Genomic DNA, 20,086 nt, shown 5'->3' with positions numbered 1-20,086 from the left:
TAGCAAGCCAATTCCAGAAATACCAGATTGGTCTAATATTAAAAAAAAAACAAAAACAAGCACATAATTCATCTTTTTAAATAGATAAAGTCCAAATATCATATAATTGTCTCAATAGATGAAAAATAAAAAGCATTAAAACTGATAAAAATTCAATACGCATTTATAGACACATAGAAACAAACAACATTTGTACAAACTAAGAGAAGGCAACTGCCTTAATTTTACAAAGTATTTATTTAAAAAAAACCTACGGTAAAGACATATTTAATAATGGAATGTTGAGTTTCTCCTCTAAAATGGGAATGAGAGAACCAGCAGCATATTGATTGAAAGAAATAATAACTACCAGTAAGAAAAAAGATACTGGACTAGGGGTCAAATTAAGATGTATTTTGAAAGAATAATAAAATTTTAATAAAACAATTTCTGAAAGCCATTTAAAATGTTACCGGAAAATGTTTATGCATAAATTTATCATGATTTAAAAAAAAAAATCAACAATAGCTTTCCACCAAAAATAAACTCTTTAGGTTAGTAGATCCCTAAATGTTCCTCGCAAAAGTGAAAATGACCTAAGATGACTGTCAATGAAGAGCATACATATCTGTTTATGAGGTGAATGCTGAAAGCATGTCCTAAGCACAATTTACCTTTATGACATAATGGAAGCAAATAATGATGCAGACAAAATAAGACTACTTCAGGTTTTCAACATTTTTGGTTAAGTTAAAGTTTGAATACTGCTTTTAAAATATTTAGCGGTATTTTTAGAAGTGGAGACTTAAAAGTAGCAAAGCTGATAGGGAATACCATGTTAAAAAAAAAAAAAAAAGCTTCTGAGAACATCATAATAATCTGCCCAGTACATACATCCTTTTGTGTTACTTCACCGTGGCTTTTTCCACAACTCCATTTCAGCTTTCTAGAGCCCACTGGATCAGCCCATGTATATAATACTGCTTTTCCAGGAGGGAGGAAATCTTCTATTTCACTGAGAGAACTGAAAAATAGTAAAAATATGCATTACATTAAGTGCACCAAATGAATATATAGACTTCCCCAAATAACACTTCATTAATTCTGAGTTCATTAATTGAGATTTGAGATAGTTCTGATTAACAGCAGATTGAAAATTTTCCTTATACAATGAAAAAGATTTTCTAAGAAAATAATGAGAATATTTCAAGGGAAAAATGTGTGTGTCCTACTTAGGAAATAAAGGTCTTCAGGTCTTTGAAATTACTTTGTCAACTTGTGTAACACAAATTATGGAAAAAATTATTCCAATTACTTTATCTTATCTATACTAAATCTAATGTAGTTGGTAACCTTTTCCTAAGTGACAGATGAAAACAAACAAAAGAATCAGACAAAATAAATTCAAGACAGCCTGGGACCGATAAGTACAGGAACAGAAAGTTACATAAACTGTAGTGTTACAAGGATAAGATATCACAGAAAATTGAAACAAATGTTAATAGTGGTCCTGAAAAATCAAGATTTAAATATGATCTGTAGGGAAGTTTAAAAATGTAGCAGTTCTTTCCCACACACCTCAACAAGAAGACAACCAGTATCTACCGTTTGGGACACAATAATGAAGTTTCAATATTTATATTTATTAAAAACATGAAAAATATGAAAAATAGACAAAATTCTTATGATAAACTGACATTTTCCTCACAAGATTCCACAATGATCAAGCTTTTGCCATAATTGCTTCTGTTCTTCCATTTTCCTTTTTGTAACACTTAAAAGTACATTAAAAGAGGACACACAGATGGCCAAAACAGACATATGAAAAGATGCTCTACTATCTAAGAAGACCAGGGGCTGTAGGTGTAAAAAAAAAGAAAAGATGTTCATCACTAATCATCAGGAAAATGCAAATCAAAACCACAATGAGATATCGCCTCATACCTGTCAGAATGGCTATTATTAAAAAAAAAACAAGAAATAACAAGTGTTGGTGAGGATGTGGAGAAAAGGGTACCCTTGTGAACTCTTGGTGGGAATATAAATTGGTATGACTACTATGAAAAATAGTAGGAAGTTCCTCAAAAAATTAAAAATAAAACTACTACATGATCCAGTGATTCCACTTTTGAATATTTATCCAAAACAAAACAAAAACACTAAATCAAAAAGATATATGCACCCCTACATTTGCTGCTGCATTATCTACAATAGCCAAGACATGTAAACAATCTAAGTGCCGAACAATGGAAGAATAGATAAATAAAATGTGGTATATTTATACAATAGAATATTATTCAGCCATAAAAAAGATGGAAAAGTTGTTATTTGTGACAACATGGATGGACTCTAAGGGCATTATGCTAGGTGAAATAAGTCAGAGAAAGAGAAATACCATATGATCTCACTTATATGTTAAATCTAAAAGGCAGACAAACAAACAAAACCCAAACACACAGATTCAGAGAACAGATTAATGGTTGCCAGAGGCGGGGGAAGGGGAGGAGGCAGGGGCGGTGAATGACATGGGTGAAGGTGGTCAAAAGGTACAAAATTCCAGCTATAAAATAGATAAGTCATGGGATGTAATGTACAGCATGGTGACTATAGTTAATAATACTTTATAGTATTTTTTAAAAAATTGCTGAGTAAATCTTAAAAGTTTTCATTACAAGAAAAAAAGTGTAACTATGATGATGGATGTTAACTAGACTTATTATAGCAATCATTTTGCAATATATACAAATATCAAATAATTATTTTTGTACACCTGAAACTAATATAATGTTACACATCAATTATATCACAATTTAAAAAAAGTATAGCCATCGAGTCAGTTTTATCCTTACGTATTTCAGTGTACATTTTCCAAAAATAAGAACATTGTTTTACATAGCCACAATGCCATGATCGGTGTTTATATCCTTATGAAATCATCATAAACTCAATGTCTCAATCTAGACTCTGCTCAAGTCAGGATATGCTGTATTTTTACAATCTTCTTACCTTTGCTTGTATTCAATAATGTCATTCTTGGTGTGATTTATTAACAGGAATGTAGCTGCTCCATCATGATAATCTGAAAATGTAATAACTGTAGAATGCTCAGCCAGATTAACTTCTGCTATAATACCTCCAAGCTAGAAAAATGGAAAAGAAAATATTCTCTGTGATCATTTTCCAAATAATATTAACTAATAATAAAATTATTCATAACATTTTTTTGATGATTTAGAAAGCAACTCAGGATTTTATACTACATGTCTGGGAAACCATGTTCTCAATTATTGTATACAGATGGGTCAAATTCCAGATGTGGTATATTCTAGGCACTCTGACTTACGTTCTGTATGGCAAATTGTTTTATGTCTCAGTTTCCTTTTAGTATTTTTTCCCTTTACAAAAAGAAGTTTGTTCATTTTTGGTGAAAGGAAAAAAATATCATAAGAGATAATTATTTGAAACAAAAAATAAAATAAAATACTAGTAAGTAATATTAGCTTCTCTTACCTCATTATCCAGACGCAATAAAATACAATTTTCTTGCTTGTTAAAATGTATCTTTTTGGGAGGGCCTTCACTTCTTTCAACTTTAATAAGAAGTTTATTTGAAGCATCCTCAGGCCAAAAGGGGATACACTAAAACATATATTACATATATTTATTTAAAAAAACAACAGATTAATTTGGTGATGGACAGAGGGGAAGAGGTTTGGGGGGCTGGGAGAATGGGGTGAAGGGCTAAAGAAGTACAAATTAGTAGTTGATAGCTAGTTACAGAGATGGGGAGCATGGCATAGGTAATACAGTTAGCATTAATATGTTAGCTAGGTGGAGGGCCAGGGGAGGGAGGGGGCAATTGCGGGGATCGTTTTATGAACTATATAGATGTCTAACCAATGTACTGTATACTTGAAACTGACCCTAGAGTCAAGTACCTTACTTAGTTTCAGTCAAACATAAAAGGTAACTAATGGAACTGGACGTGGGATATGGTTAAGGCTGTAAAAGGCATAGAAGGTATCCCAGTAAGTGATTAAAAGCTTGATTTTATGTTCGTTTTGGGTTTGGCTTGTCTTAATCAACTGTTCCAACACCTTGGCAGCTCAGCTCCAGCTCATATGATGCCTGACAATTGCTACCTCTCACATTTCCTCCAAGCCCATTTAAATGTAACCTCAATGAGTCCTGTCCTCAACCACTTTACGTAAAATTACAGCCCACCCCTTGCTCATTAGAACTCTTAAAACCTTTTGCCCGTCTTATTTCCTTTTCCCCCATTAGAATTGTCACCTTTAAACAAACTATTTATTTTACTAATTGATTATGGTATTATTAGTGTTTCCCTTCATCTCACTGAAATATAAACAAGGACGTGGGCCTGTAGTTTTGTTAATGGATGTATTGCAAGGAACATAAGGAGTACACAATAAATATTTGCTGAAAGAATGAATGAACAGGCAGACTTGAAAAAAGTGGAGCTTCTGGAAATGAGAAATATAATTAATTATTCAAATAAAAACTCAATTGAAGGCTCAATAGCAGTTTAGACAGTAAAAGTAAACGTTTATCAAAGATATGGATGTAGAATTTATCTAGAATGCAGCAAAAAGTTATATAAATGGAAAATATAAAATAGATATTAAGAGAGAAGGAATACTGAACATGAAGGTCTAGAATATGTCTGATTTAAAGGCCCAGAAGGAGAAAATAGAACACAGGAAAGGAATATTTAAAGAGACAATAGTTGCAAATTTTACAGAAAGTATGAAATACATTAATCCACGAATCTAGGAGTAAGGCATTTCAAGCAGGATATATAAAAGGAATCCATATGTAGATAAACAGTATGGCTACAGAATACTGAGGATAAAGAGAAGACCGTAAAGGCCAATTAAGGAGAAAAGAAAGATGACCTCTGAAGAAATGATAGACCCACAGCAGAATTTTCAACAGAAATGGAAGCCAGAAAACAGAGGAGTAAAATCTATAACATGTTGAGAAAAAAAAGAACTGATTATCAAAAATTTATCATAAATGATAATGATAAAAACCTTTACGGATAAACACAAACTGATGGCATTTTCCTCAAAAACCAACTCTAAAGGAAATTCTAAAGGATGTACATCATAAAGTATGATCCCAGAAAGATGGCTTAAAAAGCAAGAAAGAATAGTGAATTGAATAAAAATAGCAGACACTTCTCTTATAATCCTAACAGATTTAAAGTAAAATTTCTTCCAAAGCAAAATATTTTATCAACCTTAGGCAGTCTTTCAAAAAGTTTTTACACAGAAATCTATTAGCTAAAGATGGAGTAGAATAAACACTTCACTCTTAAGTCACTAACACCTTCTTAAAATAACTGGCTTAATCTACACTGTAAAGGCATTCCTGAAAGCTTCTGGGAGAGAACAAATCATTTCCTTCCCTTTCCTACATTTATACCTTATCTGGTCATCTCCTGTTGTATTTGACCCCATTTGGTTAGTAACTGTTAAATGTATACCTCCCTTATCAAGCAATGTATTCCCAGATGGCAAGGTTCAATTTTTAATAATTAAATACCTAGAGTTTGGTACAAATAATAAATGTTCATGGAACTGAAAGAAAATGGAGGGATGGGGAGTTAAAATATTAGTGATCTCAGTTATCTTACTTCAAAGAAAATGAAAACCCAAAGAGGAAGATTACTGAAATTTATCCACCCACCTGCTCCAAATCAAGAGAAAGCCATTTATCATTTCCCTCTTCAGCCACTGCTATACGATATCGGCTTTTGTTTTCAATCATATAAAAAGGGGTAAATGTCACAATTCTGGTAATGTTAAAACTGCTGAGGTCTATAGTGACACCAACCTAAGGAAAAAAAATATTAACATTACAAAAATTTGTTACATTATCACAACATCCTTATAAAAATTCAGTAGTCAATAGATATAGTTTAAATAAAAGTTTTCTGATAAGCACAGAATGAACTTACTTGATAGTCTATTTTCAGACCTTTACATTTAACAGCTCCATGACTACCAACAGTATCAATTGAAAACTGATCTGACAATTCACTATCAGTTACCATAAGCTGAACCTAGGAAAAAATAATTTAAATACATTACAATTTAGGTACCTTTAAAAATTCCTACCTAAATTGAATATTTTTTGTTTTTTAGTATAATATTATATTGTTAATGTACAAAACATTTCGCAATAAATTCTAATCTTTTTAACCTCTTTAACCTCAAATATTTAACAAATGTTATTTTTGTTTCATATTTTATTCAAAATTCTAAAATCTAAAATGGATTGATAAATAGCTAAAAAAGAATGAAAATAAAAAAAAATACATACCTTATTGTTATTAAAAAAGTGCTTTGGCTGAAAAGAAAAGAGAACTGGCTTTTTGTAATTAGGTGGATGCTTTCGATGAATTCCATCTGCTTTATATTGTAACATTCGACCAGTTTTATTGACCATCCAGTAAGGACTGTGAAATGCGATAATTGTCTGGCCGGGGTTATACGTCACATGGATAGCAATATCTAAATCAGTCTTTTCTATGTCTGTAACACATGTGAAGTTGATGAAACTTATATCTTGTTGATTAGGTTTTATATGATATTCACTTTTCCAATCATGATTAAGATAGTCAAGTAATTTTAAATGTAGCCGGGCTTTATCAAATTGCACAGTACAAATCTGGGCAGAACGTCCTTCATCCAAAGTAAAAACTCTATGTTCAATTCCCTGTAATAAAAAAAATATATAGTAAATTTTTAAATGTTTCAGAATAACATGCCAAAAACTTATATTTAAGGATTCTAAATGCTATACAAAATGCTTTTGCAATACCTCTGTCAAAACAAGTTAGAAGACTTATATTCAAGGCCTTGCTCTGCCAACTATGTAAACTTCTATAAATTATCTGAGATTTGAGTTACTGTATTTATAAAATGGTCTAAGTGATGGACCTCAAAGGACAAGTTTGAGGATAAAACTAAACAATGTGAAACTGCTGGAACTAATAAACATTATAAAACACTCCAATTAGTAAAACATTTTTAAAAATCTTATCCATTAGTGATTTTAGTTTTGAAAACTAAAAGATAATGAAAAGTGTATGAGAAAACTGATGGTAATTCAAAATAAGCAATCCTTACTAACTCCTATTCTTGATTTTTAACAATCCCTCATCGGTCACTGTTTATAGACTGTTTATACATCTTATATATCTCTCAAAACTGTTCATTTCTCTCCACCCACACTTCCATTACCTTAGTTCACATCATTGTTACCTCTCACTTTAAGAGTCTACTAACTGCTCTTGTCTCCTCTAATCCTTTCTCCATATCACAGCTAAATTGTCTTCCTAAAAATGGATCATATCCTTTGGAAACTAGCAAACAGAATGTGATCCTGAAAAGCATCAAATTGAAAGTTCTATGGGAATGGAATATAGATAGTATGTCTGGATATATCAGCAGTTTTCCCAGCATCGATAACCTGTTTCCTTCCTGTTGTTATAACACAGAAATCTTTTGATCTTAAGATTTTAAATTATTTAAACCAAAAATAATTTAAGCTCTAGTACTTGAAATGTTAATATTCTACAAAATAGAATAGTAGTGCTGGTGATATTAAAGAGGTAAATAAAAGGCATCCATGTGCCTATCAGACACTGTGCTAAATCCTTTACACACATTATCTAATTTAATTTTCCCCATATCCCAATCATGTAGGTTTTACTATTGCCCACATTTTATTGACTAAGACAAATGATTTAGAAAGATAACTTGCCTAAAGATATACAGCTAGAAAATGACAGAGCTAGGATTAAATCTCAAATCTATCTGACAGCGAAGTTGAAATTCTTAACCACTATATCTGCCAACCATAAGGAAAAAGATATTCTTTTATCACAGATATGTTACCGTCATTCCCCCCAAAAATTTGTTAGAGAAGTATAAACATATAGTAAACCCAATAATAAATAAATTATAATAAAAATAATAGATTACAATGAAGAACTACTTTATTTTTTATAATCATAGCAGATGGAATATTAAAACCTTAAGGTGGAGAGATTCCTGTTATAACAATAGGAAGTAATCAGACATAATCTGTTAAAACAGAGATTTAAAAGAGAAAGTATAGGACATAAAATCCTTTTAAAGAATCAGCATGAGAATAATACAATGTAACAGGGTTTTTTCCATTTAAGCCTAGTACATAAATATTATTTTAATATCAATCCTTATATTTATTTCAAGAATTAGTATCCATCTATATAAGATATGAAATATACAGGCATGGAAAAAATTTAAAAGTATATATTCAAAAATTGAAATATTTTCATCTGAAGTGCTACCTTCAGATGGTGTGATTTTAAGCAATTTTTATTATCTCTATTTTCTAAACTTTCTAATAGGAATATATATTACTCTTATAAATATTTTTTTAAATGACATATCACATTTGTGTGTATAATTTATATTCAATTTAGTAACCAGATTTCTAAGGTAAAGCAGTGGAAAATATTTCTTTTTAAATCCTCTTTTTATACGACATAATTGAAACATTTCCATTTGAAATTATTATCTGTCACCAGTACTATACTTTTTATTAGAACTTTAAAACATTGTTTTATTGTTCACAATTTTAAATAACTAAAGCTACAAAAATCAAAGACACAAAGGCATTTACAAAATTCCGGAATACCTCTAAGTAATAAGCAATTTTGTAAGGAAGAAGATTTCGGAGTAGGACAGGTGGCCAAAGATGCAATACGTATGGTAAGTCCCAATCATCTTCGGAATACACTGACAGAGATGTCAAGTTATCTTTTTCTGGGACAACATTAATGATAAATGGTTTCTTGGAAGGGTTTATAGGTCTACATTTCTTCTTTAGAAAAGTACCATCATTTTTAATAATTTCTTCAAAGTCTATTCCTTCACACATTTGATAGTCCTTGTCTTCTGGCTTCAGAGAAAGGAGTGATCTGCATAAAAGATTAAACAATATGCTTTAAAAGAAAACATTAAATTATATGATTATATGCTTTAGAACAATAAAATTACCTCCCTCAATACTATTATAGTACATTTTTATATTTTCACATTCTTCTTAGAGATAGGTAACACAGACAGATATTTTCATCTTAACTTTCTGGAAACTAATCAAGATATTTGGCTTTCCAGAGACGAATATTTTTCTTACAAACATACTGTCTCAAATGTATGTTTATAATGAACTATGTATGCTGTCATATGGATACTGGACTTATGGGGATGATCACTTCATAAAGTATATACATGCCTAATCACTATATTGTATACCTGAAACTAACATAACAGTGTATATCAACTGTACTTGAAAAATACATTGAAAAAAGGATATTTACAATAACTAGTTTCTTACAAAAAATACATATCATATAGATCATATATGCAAAGCAAGCATATACTATTATCTATGACTTGTACATTTAACTTAAAGAAGTTGGCTTTCCTAGATACATGGTCCTGAGAGGAAGAACGTGCTAGGAATGAGTTCATGAGCTTAATAAATATTTCTATTGAAAAAATTAATCACCAGTTTTACAAGATTAATGAAATGAACAGAAATTTAACTTTATTGAAATGTTGGGCACAGGTTGCAAGAAGATAGTGACAAAATCACTGGGTGTCACATATGACTAATCCATATATTTAAATATCACACTCTTTGTTTACATTTCACCTATATTTTAGGTTTAATAATTTTTTTAAACCTAAGCTGTATCCAAGTATAAACACTTAAGAAATATTTTATATTTGTATGGCTAATTAATGATTGTAACACTATCTGTTAGAGATAAAAAAAATTGTCAATACTATCTCTATTCCTGATTATTTTCTGAAGCTCTAGTCCTAAAATTGTAAGTATCTACTACATACTTTTGTAATGATGTCTGATCATGCCCTGAGTTTGCTAGATTAAACTCTGAACCCGCCATACCCACTTTTCCTCTGTGTGTTCTTTTCTCAGGAAATTCCAGCTACCGGCACTGTGGACTATGAAATAATAATATTAGACTTTCCTTCTCTCCTGACATACACATAAATATAATGATCTGTTAAATCAATTATAAGATTTAGCCTATTCTACTTCTATATTCTGTGATTTTCATTTTCTTTTTCATCTATACTTCTAATACTTAAAAATGAAAACTTAATTTTCTCTAAATTAAGCTAATGCCAATACACTCATCCAGATCACCAAAATATTTATTAGATTCATTATTTACCAAAGGTCAAACTAAAAATGAACAAGTGAGTATGTCATTCTTGACTCTTAAAGAGATCACCATCAGGCAGGAAATGTATTGTTAAAAGATAACTACTGTACTGTGATAGGTACCAAAAACATGTACGCAGCCGACTGAGGGCATGAGAATGTGGTTAATTCTTTCTAGTCTGGCTGCAGAGTGTTTTGCAGAAATGAAAATTTTCCCAAAAAGCTCTGTTCTAAAGACAAGACTTGAATTAAAGAAATATGCAAGGTTAAAGGAAAGTTTAAGAAATGAATGAGGAGTAAACACGAAATGATCAATGGCAAGAGGTTCTAGATAAGAAGAGCTGACAGAGTGAATGGTCTTGAAACAGAACACCAAATGTTCTCAGAGAGAAAGGAAGAAACATGATATTAAAGATGAAGACAAAATTTATATAAATGAGGCCAAGACAATGAGAGATCAACTACCTCGATGTGAACTTAGATCTTTCAAATTTCATCTTCCAATATACTCCAATCGAACCTTAACTATTCTTTATAGACCTATATAAACCCTATTTTCATGCCTCCTTATCTTGTTCTTGCAATTCCTTGACCTTAAGATTGCATTTCCCCGCTCATCTCCACATTACTATATTTTACCTATAATTCATGTACCTTGCCCAGGAATCAATCATTAATCTCTTGTCTTCCATAGTTTTCTGCAACTATTAACTCTTTCTGTAACTCCCTGCAACCTGTCATTTTTCTACATTCTGTATTTCATAATATATCAGTCTCCCAAAGGGAGACTGCTGTTCCAATTCATCTTGGTATCCTATAGTAGTGCCTTACACACAACAAAAACACTTGATAAATGTTTGTCAAATGAATTAAATTTAAGAATCAGTATATGTAAATTCTACAGGTATAAATAGCAATTTGTTAATTTAAGACCTCATATCATTTATTAAAAAAATTTTCTACTCCTGTGCTCTTTGCTTACTTGATAGCTAAGCACATATACATTACAGGTTCATAAAACATTTCATCATCACTGAAGCACAGGGATGAGACAGGCTATCTCTGCTAGTGTACACATTCATGCACACTCAGATTGCTCTTGAAGGCGGCACTGCCATGAATGTAGTACAGACCAATGCAAAGTACTAAGCAGGGAAGCATCATTTACAAAAACTGCAATGTGAATAGCACCCCTGGAGGTGTGCAGTACAGTGGCCCTGCGTGCTTCAAAGCACCAGGATTTGAATCCATGTTTGTGTAATTCTACAGTTTGTGCTTTTTACTTTGGTTAAGATCACCCAATCAATCCCCCTTGTCCTATATATGTGTGCTGTTGAAGGATAATTTTCAAAAGTGGGTAAAATCATGATTCTCATAGATATGCAAAGTGAACAAATGTTACAAGATTTTATTTAACTCAATTAAATGAGAAAACTGGTAAGACATAAAAACTATTTCAAAGACTCCAAAGAACAGACACATTTATAGATTGAGAATACTGAAATGAATGCACAAGTGAAAGGAGAGCTGGTCTTTTCCACAGCAGAGGGGAGTCAACTGAACCTCCAAGACTTCGTATCTTAAATATAAGTATACCTACATCTAAGAATTGGATTAGAAGAATATCAAATATGAAATCCGAGCTGGTTCGTCACTAATAATTCTAATAAAGGTTGATGAGCTTCCATGTAATAAGTTAATATTTAGCCTTGAACACAAAAGTATACTCTAGTGGCCTAACTTTTCTATGAACGATCACCAAATACACAGCAATAATTTATTAAAAACAAAGCAGACTGCAACTAATATTTATTATCCAAAGACAAAATGAATTTAAAGTTCTTCGTAGGAATTTTTAAACATACCTTACATGCTGCAATCTTTAGTCTTGTAACCCACCCAAAATCCTCTCTAGAACAAGGTCAAATACTATAAACAATGATTTTGTTATTCTCTCACTTGAATTCTTTCCCTCAGCAAGTTTGAACTAAGCAATAAAATACTCATTAGACGGTCTAAACAATAAAATATTCATTATGGTGAGCAGGTCTAAGACCTGAAAATATGTGCCTAAAACTGCTAGATTATCTTCTAAACACTAGGGATCCAATCCTGAACTCCGTGGTATGGGTCAAAATGAATAAAGACAGGGGATATTTAAGCACTTATAGTTTTGCTTACAGTTTCGCCTCTCCATCTTTCTGTAGCCTAAGTGTCCATTTCTAGTGTGTGTTCTGAATGATACCTTAGACAAACTATGATGTTTAATCTGAGGAAAGTTTTATTCTCTAATAGAGTTTACTCTCCATTTTTCCTTGTTTTAAATTTTCAATTCAAATTATAAATCCTGAAAAAGAATACTCATCTGTTATAATGTTAAACCTGTAATTATGAGACTAGCCCTCATTAGTATTTTGTTACAATTTTAATAATTCTTTAAGATTTTATATTGTTTAATGAAATTACTTTAAATACTTAAGATTGATTAAAATTCTATCACTAAACAATCTAAATGTGCAATAAAAGATAAAATATTGTATGTTTTCTAAATTTCAAAAAAATTCTATTATAAAACTTTTGAAAAATAAAAATCATTTCATATAGTATATATAAATCCAGAAGACACCAATCACCCTCGATTAGACCTTTTAAAGAATTATGAATATATATAATTGTGGTTATGATAGCCATATTGCAAGCATGAAATGACTGTATTTACTAGTAAAGCATAAATAATTTACATAGTATAAATTAAATACATTAAATAATATTTCTTAAAAAAAACCTTGTAAGTATCCTGAAATTTCTAAGTACCCTGAAACTTAGTAAGATAAGACGAGATATTAAGGGATGGATATGATCAAAGCTTGATCATTTAAAGACTGATATTCCTACCATTCAGAACTAAAAATTCTATAAGAGACCTTAGAGCAAACAAAAAAAATAAAGAAAAAAAATCACCGGTAAGATGCTAATGGTATGTTAAATTCATTTCCAGGTGAAGCTGTCCCCAATAAAGTATCTCCTTCATACACAGAAAGTGGGATTGAAAAATGATTTCTCATCTGGAAAAGAAAAAGAAATAGTATTTAGAATAATTAATCTAAGACTCTAAAGGCATCAAAAAACATTCCATCTAAATATCCCAACAAAGGAACTATCAGACAATATCTATCTTGCTAATACAAATTATAAAAGAAACAAACATGGAATTATTTATCCTACAAAATACAAGTTTCCACATGCACATGAGTAAACTATCTAAGGCTCAGTAAAGATCCATCTGAAAGGGGCAGGCAGAACAATTTTTGGTGTTGACATATATCATAGTTCCTTTTCTCATCAGCCAAAGTGGTAAAACTTGTTTAGTATAGAAGTTATTGGTTTTAGCGTCTTACTAGTGGGACAAAATTAGTCTTGGACTAAAGGATTAGTCTTGATTGAGTCCCACCTAAAAAGTTAAAAATAAGGGCTGAAAGGATCACTTTCAAACTAACATAACTATGTTGAAGAATAAAGTTCAGAATACATAAAGTGTCAAGACGATTTAATGGAAAATATATCAGTGGATGCCTGGGAAGTAGGAAGAGGGGGAACTTTTGGGGGAAGATAAATATATTAATTATGATTGTGATGAAGCTTTCATAAATAGATTTTTGTTTCAAAACTCAACTTTAAATATATGAAATTTATTATATATCAATTTTACCTTAATAAAACTATAAAAATTTTCTCACACCACATCCTGTACTTAAAAAACCAAATATATATATACACTACAAAGACTAAAACAAAATATTAATGGCTTGATTTTTACAATACTCCAAAAAGGTTTTACAAAATAGTCCTACAACAAAATCACAAGAAGTATATTCAACATCCTATCACTGCTCACATTAGAGCACTATGATTACTGGTAATGATTATTCTTTTTGATATTAGCGGTACTGCTATCATAACTTGTGTTCTTTTGGTAGTAATTTGCTTCAGTTTAGTTTTTTTATTAGCACACAAATGTCACATGCTTCACAAAAAAAGGATCATTTCCTACCTGCATTGGGGATCGAACTGTTACCTTCTTATTTCCTTCCACTGTATCAATTTGGCAAACAATAGACCTTTCAACTCCAGATTCTCTGTGTCTTACAGTGTATAGTCGTCGTCCCACTTTTGTTAAAGGAATTTTATCAGTAGTAGAGTGATTAGCAGGTGCTAAATTGAACATATATGAAAATTTTTATTATAAATCATCACATATTAATTTTAAATAGATGTTAAATATCAGAAACATGGGATGATTTCTTAAAGTTATGAATAACAGTCCCTCAAGTCTTTGGACTTAAGACTATACAGAAGAGATTATACAAAGGGCAGTTCTCTTATAGATACCATGTGTACAAAGGGATATTTTTAAAAGCCACAATGCATTTCCGCAGCATTCATCTAAAACCTTTGAAGCTTTTAACCAAAAAAAAATTTTAATTAAAAAATCATTCAGTACTTTGACCTAAGACAACACGTATAAACAAAAAGGTTTCAGAAACCTTTTTAAAATAATTGAGAGGATTATAACATGCAAGAACACTGATCTCTGATTTGCTATTATAATAACCAGAGCCTAATACCTTCATGCATTTATTGGCAATTACCAAGGTAGCTGCAATTTTTCAGTTTTTAATTTTCCAACAACGTATGATGCTGTGCAATATCTAGGATTTGATTACACAAAATTTTATACACATTTATCTAATATACATACATATACCATATCGGAGGGGGGGGGTGAATTACTTATTTACATAAATCCTCTCACCTCATTCCTAAAATATTAGTTCAAAAACTGATAAAAACAATTCAATGACAATGCTCAGACAATACCTAAAACCTAGCCATTGCTGTGCATCATTTCCTGACTAGGAGAAAGCACTAGCTATCAGTTTTGACACTCTTATACCATATCTAATTAACCTTTCAAAGGCTCTTTTCTATAACTATTTAAATGTCAAAGTTTTGAAAGTGGTGTGGGTGAGGCTTTGGGACTGTTTAACTTCACAATGAGTGGATATTATGGTAACTTAAGAATTGATTTACTTTCGCCTCTCATGAAAATGAAAAACTTTTGGGAAGCCGAAAGGACAAAAAAAAAATTCTACCTCAACGGACAGAATGTAATTACTTACAAAGTCCCAAACCATTACAATGTGCCATTTCTATAAATTCAAACCTTATTTTGAATTCATTCAGCTGCACTGGTGGAATACAACTGAGCCATACTAGAAGTGGTTAAAACAACAACTAAGAGATATAGTCTGTAAAAGCTGAATGAGCATGAGATCTAGTATTTTTCCTCCCCAAAACATTAAGCAGTAAACTATCAGACTCTAAATAAAGCAATGAACAAAAAAAGTTAGACTTTAGCATACAAAAATATAGTAACAACAGCAACTAAAGCCCTGTAAAGGATGAAACAAAATTCCCAATCTATTAGGAAGGAAATTTTAAAATGAGTAAAATGGGATGTAAAATATAACTTAAAAGAAATTAAACCCCTAAGAAGGTAATTCATCACTTACTAAGAAGAATGAAGAAAAGTTTGCTGCTTAGGCTGGTCATTGCATTGAAATGATCATTGTCTTTAGTTCGGACATAATCCATACTTAAACTCTCCTCACTTTTCAATACATATGATTTTGCCATTGGAACGTTGAGTACGCTAAAAGAATCACTTGGTAAAACAGTGATATTAAGTCCAAGAGAATTTAAAATTATAAATGGTGCTAGATCCCTTACAAAGGCAGCTGAAGATCCAGTGGCAGCTTCTGCAAATGCCTAAAGAAGAGTTATTGTAAGTAAAATAAAATGAAATGTGGAAAAATAAATGACAAGCAGAACACTAATGGACATACTACAAACGACTAAATAGTAAAAAAAAAAAAAAGTCTTATTCGATAAAAGGATTAACGCAGACTAGTAGAGCAACATTTAAAGTTTCAAATGTCTTTTCTTACCTTGACTAAATTATTTAACATTACAAGGCCACATTTGGATAATGTAATGTTTAGTTGGTCTTTTGAATAGAAACTGATGACAGTTTTATATTCTGGCACTCTATAATTTTCTTCTTCAGTATCTGACTCAACAATGGCCTTTTTTGCTTTCTTTTTCATCTAAAATGACATATAAATTATAGAAATATAAGGAAAGTGTATTCCTATGAGCACAACATAACTAATTTTGCAAAGGAAAGACAAACCTTAGACAAATCCCAATAATAACATCAGAGAGAGCAAAAAATTTTATTAGTTCTACTGCCTTACTGGAATTGCTTGGATACCAGCCAACTGAGGTCACATAAGACAGGGGCAGTATTAGAGAAAATACTGATACTAGAATGACAGGCACATTTTAGGAGAAAAAAAAAATTACTAAATGCATGTGGCATCGGAATGAAAATGAAAAGCACATACTTCATAGCACATAGAAATTCAAAGCGAGAAGTCATTTAGTCTATTGGTCATGCTATAAAGAAAGAACGGAAAACCAGGGACTTAAAAAATCTGATAGTTTCAGAACTAGAACCTAGCATTCATGAGAATCAATATCATCTACCTTTTTTTTAGGATTCACAGATCCACTGCAGTGTGGACCTAAAAATCACCAAGTAAGTTCCTTTGTCCAAATACTTTATCTGAAATATGTGAAAAATCAAATGTAGTGATCTAATACAAAAAGCTGGACATGTCAAGCCAGTCACCATTGTTATTACTTTAATTGCCTTTAAACCACTGAAAATTTATCTGCAGGTTGACTGAATCTTCACTAGGGAGCAGACATGCTAGTAATTTTGTAGCCTCCTGCTTCAGAAGCACAATTTCATCCATTTAAAAGTCTAATTAAAAAAAAAAAATCCAGTTTATCCACTTGTGAACTATATAGCACGCTTAAAAATAAAATAAAGGTTGTTGTTCTAATGATTACATATATTCATACTATATTACGAGTAAGTAATATTTTCTTCTACATACACACCCTTCAGAAGACAAAGGAAACTCAGTATAAACAACTAACAAGATGCCAGTGGCATTTTAATATGAGTGGGGACTCTGTAGCCAGAACTGTATGCTACCTCTTCCAAGGCATTATTACTTAGTGAAGCCTCGTAACCTCTCTAGTCTCAGTCCGCTCACATGTTAAAATGTAGTTAAAAATATTATCTTCTTCAGACGTCTGCTGTAAGTGTTTAAGTGTTAAAGCAAGAGTACATCGTGTACAGTGTCTAGTACATATGTTACATATTTATTTGTATTAGAAAAAGCATAGGAGGCATTGGCTTTCGATTTGAAAATTACACTCAGAGGTCAAACAGGAAAGCATGAAGCAAGGCTCATAATGAGAAAACTTGAACTTTGTTGTGATAAAAATTAATGCGTCTTGTGTGGTGTAAGCACTTCAAATTTTCAGACTTCAAATATACCTTGATTCCAAGATTCCACGGTCTAAAATCCTCAGTCTGATCAATTTCTAAGGGTTCAAGCAAAGGCTCCCAGACGCCAAACATTTCGTTGTAATAATGTACCTATAAAGAGAATTTTTAATTTTTTAAATAAGGCATTCTGGTATTTGCTAAAATGATCTTCCATGCTGTTTCCCACTACCATTCCTTTTTTGGCTGTGCTATTTCTCCTTTATGAAAACTGTACTATACGCCATTCATTAGTTTCCTAGACAAATTCTCTCAGTGCTTTCCACACCTGGTGAATTTCATAATTCAGTCTTCACAGTTTAATCCAGATAAATCTCTCTTTTAAAGTAATGTACAGCTGGTCCTCAAATAATGTCATTTTGTTCAATGTTGTTTTGTTACAATATTGATGAGATATTATGGGAATTTAACTCAAATTTATTTATATCAGTTAGCCTATGGTTAAAATTGGTTTTGTTATGTTGTTCTGCTTAAAGTCAAAGAACCTACTGATGATAAGTTAAGGCTTACTGTACACATTAAAACTATATGAAGGCAAAAATTTGTAAACTTTCTTCTAAAACTTTTGTAAGCCAACATCATATTTACAATATTTTCAATTTAAATATTTAATAAGATTCCCAAAATATTCCGTGTGTAGCATTATTTATTATAAAATCTGGTCAAAACACTATAAACACTTACTTCTAGCTCAAGCTGACAGTGGAGATTTATGAGGGAACTCCAGTTTTTGCCTTCCCCTGAAAAACGCGATTTTGCCAAAAGCATAGGGACTGTTCTATGACCAATTCCAGCCTCAAGAACTATGAAAATAGAATCAATGTTCATTCTTATTGTCTCTCCTTTGGGTACCAATTCAGCTGTGGGAGGTATGTTTTCAACTTCATTTGGTTCTTCAAGAAACCACATTTTTAAATTCTTCGTATCCTTCTTTTCCCATAAATGTGCTATAGAAGAAGCAGTTTCTTGTGGAATGGTTTCCTTAGTTGTATAAAGTGCTGAAGTTATGGTAATCACAGTATTTATGATAACTGGTGAAACCTGAGGGAAAAAAAATTAAACTCATAAAAAATATCTACTCATACCACTTTTAAAAATACATACTTCAAAAAAATTAAATACATTTGATTAAGGATCATGAATCATATTAAAATAAAATATCACTACCATGAAATAGCAGATACAATTATTGCCTATAAAAGTTTTGATTATCATAACTAATTTCAATTGTTAAGATATTTGCTTGAATCTTGTAGATATTAAAACTGATCAAGTGTAATTTCAACTATACATACTATAGTTGTATGTATAGGGATGTTAGATGTTAACCACAGAAGCAGTCCAACATCAATAATAAAATATATGATAACATTTACTACAAAAATGTATATGAAATATCATTTCACATATTTTTAAAAACTGTTTTTTGCTTATTTAACCATGAAAAGACTTGCTATTACAATTGCTTATTTCTAGGTTTTATTTATTTTTTATGAAGTTAATTAAAGATCTAAATGACTACATTTGGACTCACCTTTAGTGTCAGAGATTTTACCGATATATCAATCATTTGTGGATCTGTACCGATCTGAGTAGCTTGATAGAACAAGTCACAGGGCTGCAAAACCTATGAGGAAAACATCAATACCACTAAATTAACATTGTTCTTAAAATATTTTTATTTAAAGACTTTCCTAGTAATAGCTAACTATGCTAAATAAACAAGTTAGTGAAAACTGCTGAAAAAAATGTGACTCAATAACACACTTCTTAATTATCCTCTTTACTTATTATTTATAATAGGAAGTATTAATATTAGCAACAATATTAAAAAACAATATAAGAATTTCTTTTCTTAAATATATGACAAACCATAAAACCTACTAAAATAAAATTTTATCATGGTATTTCTTCCGTTATGAAATTACAATGAAATAAATTAATCTATATAAGAAAAACTACAAAATTAACTGAGTTCTCCCTGACTGCCGTAAGCAGGATTCTGCCCTCAAGTACTCAGTAACTCACATTCCTCCCAAACAGAAAAGACATTCTACCTTCTCTTAAGGTTCCTAAAGGTCTTATCCCATTATAGCCCAAAGTCCAAAATCACATTATCTAAATCTGTATCTCATCATATATCTCTCATCCATGTCTCTCATTAATTCAAAAAGTCAAAATCTCATCTATCTCTTATCAGCTAAAAGTCCAGAATTTGAAATCAGGTCCAGGTGTTGATGAAATTCCTGGGTGTAATCTATTAAGTATAGCTGCTAGGGCAAAATTTCTCTCCCTTTGTGGAATTATGAAACAAAGATGAGCTCCCTGCTCCCACCCCTCCCAGCATAG

At 31.2% G+C, this 20,086-nt stretch overlaps 1 protein-coding gene across 3 annotated transcripts in view; it reads right to left on the bottom strand.

Annotated features, from left to right (window-relative positions):
* The window catches only part of VPS13A (vacuolar protein sorting 13 homolog A), a 179,043-nt gene that overhangs the window by 58,283 nt on the left and 100,674 nt on the right, over positions 1 to 20,086 (bottom strand). For all 3 annotated transcript variants that reach the window (XM_039845293.1, XM_039845225.1, XM_039845143.1), the window contains exons 40-53: positions 19,272 to 19,364; positions 18,422 to 18,778; positions 17,729 to 17,830; positions 16,263 to 16,421; positions 15,828 to 16,083; positions 14,306 to 14,466; positions 13,216 to 13,319; positions 8,695 to 8,977; positions 6,328 to 6,723; positions 5,963 to 6,067; positions 5,692 to 5,838; positions 3,490 to 3,618; positions 2,986 to 3,119; positions 874 to 1,003 (exon numbers count right to left, since the gene is read on the bottom strand). In XM_039845293.1, coding sequence (XP_039701227.1) covers positions 874 to 1,003; positions 2,986 to 3,119; positions 3,490 to 3,618; positions 5,692 to 5,838; positions 5,963 to 6,067; positions 6,328 to 6,723; positions 8,695 to 8,977; positions 13,216 to 13,319; positions 14,306 to 14,466; positions 15,828 to 16,083; positions 16,263 to 16,421; positions 17,729 to 17,830; positions 18,422 to 18,778; positions 19,272 to 19,364 — 2,556 coding nt within the window. The remainder of the gene's footprint in view (positions 1 to 873; positions 1,004 to 2,985; positions 3,120 to 3,489; positions 3,619 to 5,691; positions 5,839 to 5,962; positions 6,068 to 6,327; positions 6,724 to 8,694; positions 8,978 to 13,215; positions 13,320 to 14,305; positions 14,467 to 15,827; positions 16,084 to 16,262; positions 16,422 to 17,728; positions 17,831 to 18,421; positions 18,779 to 19,271; positions 19,365 to 20,086) is intronic.

Source organism: Pteropus medius, unplaced genomic scaffold (assembly GCF_902729225.1).
Source record: "Pteropus medius unplaced genomic scaffold, Ma_sr-lr_union100, whole genome shotgun sequence".
Lineage (NCBI taxonomy): Eukaryota > Metazoa > Chordata > Mammalia > Chiroptera > Pteropodidae > Pteropus > Pteropus medius.
The sequence above is the reverse complement of the archived record's forward strand: the minus strand, read 5'-3'. Positions and strand labels throughout refer to the sequence as shown.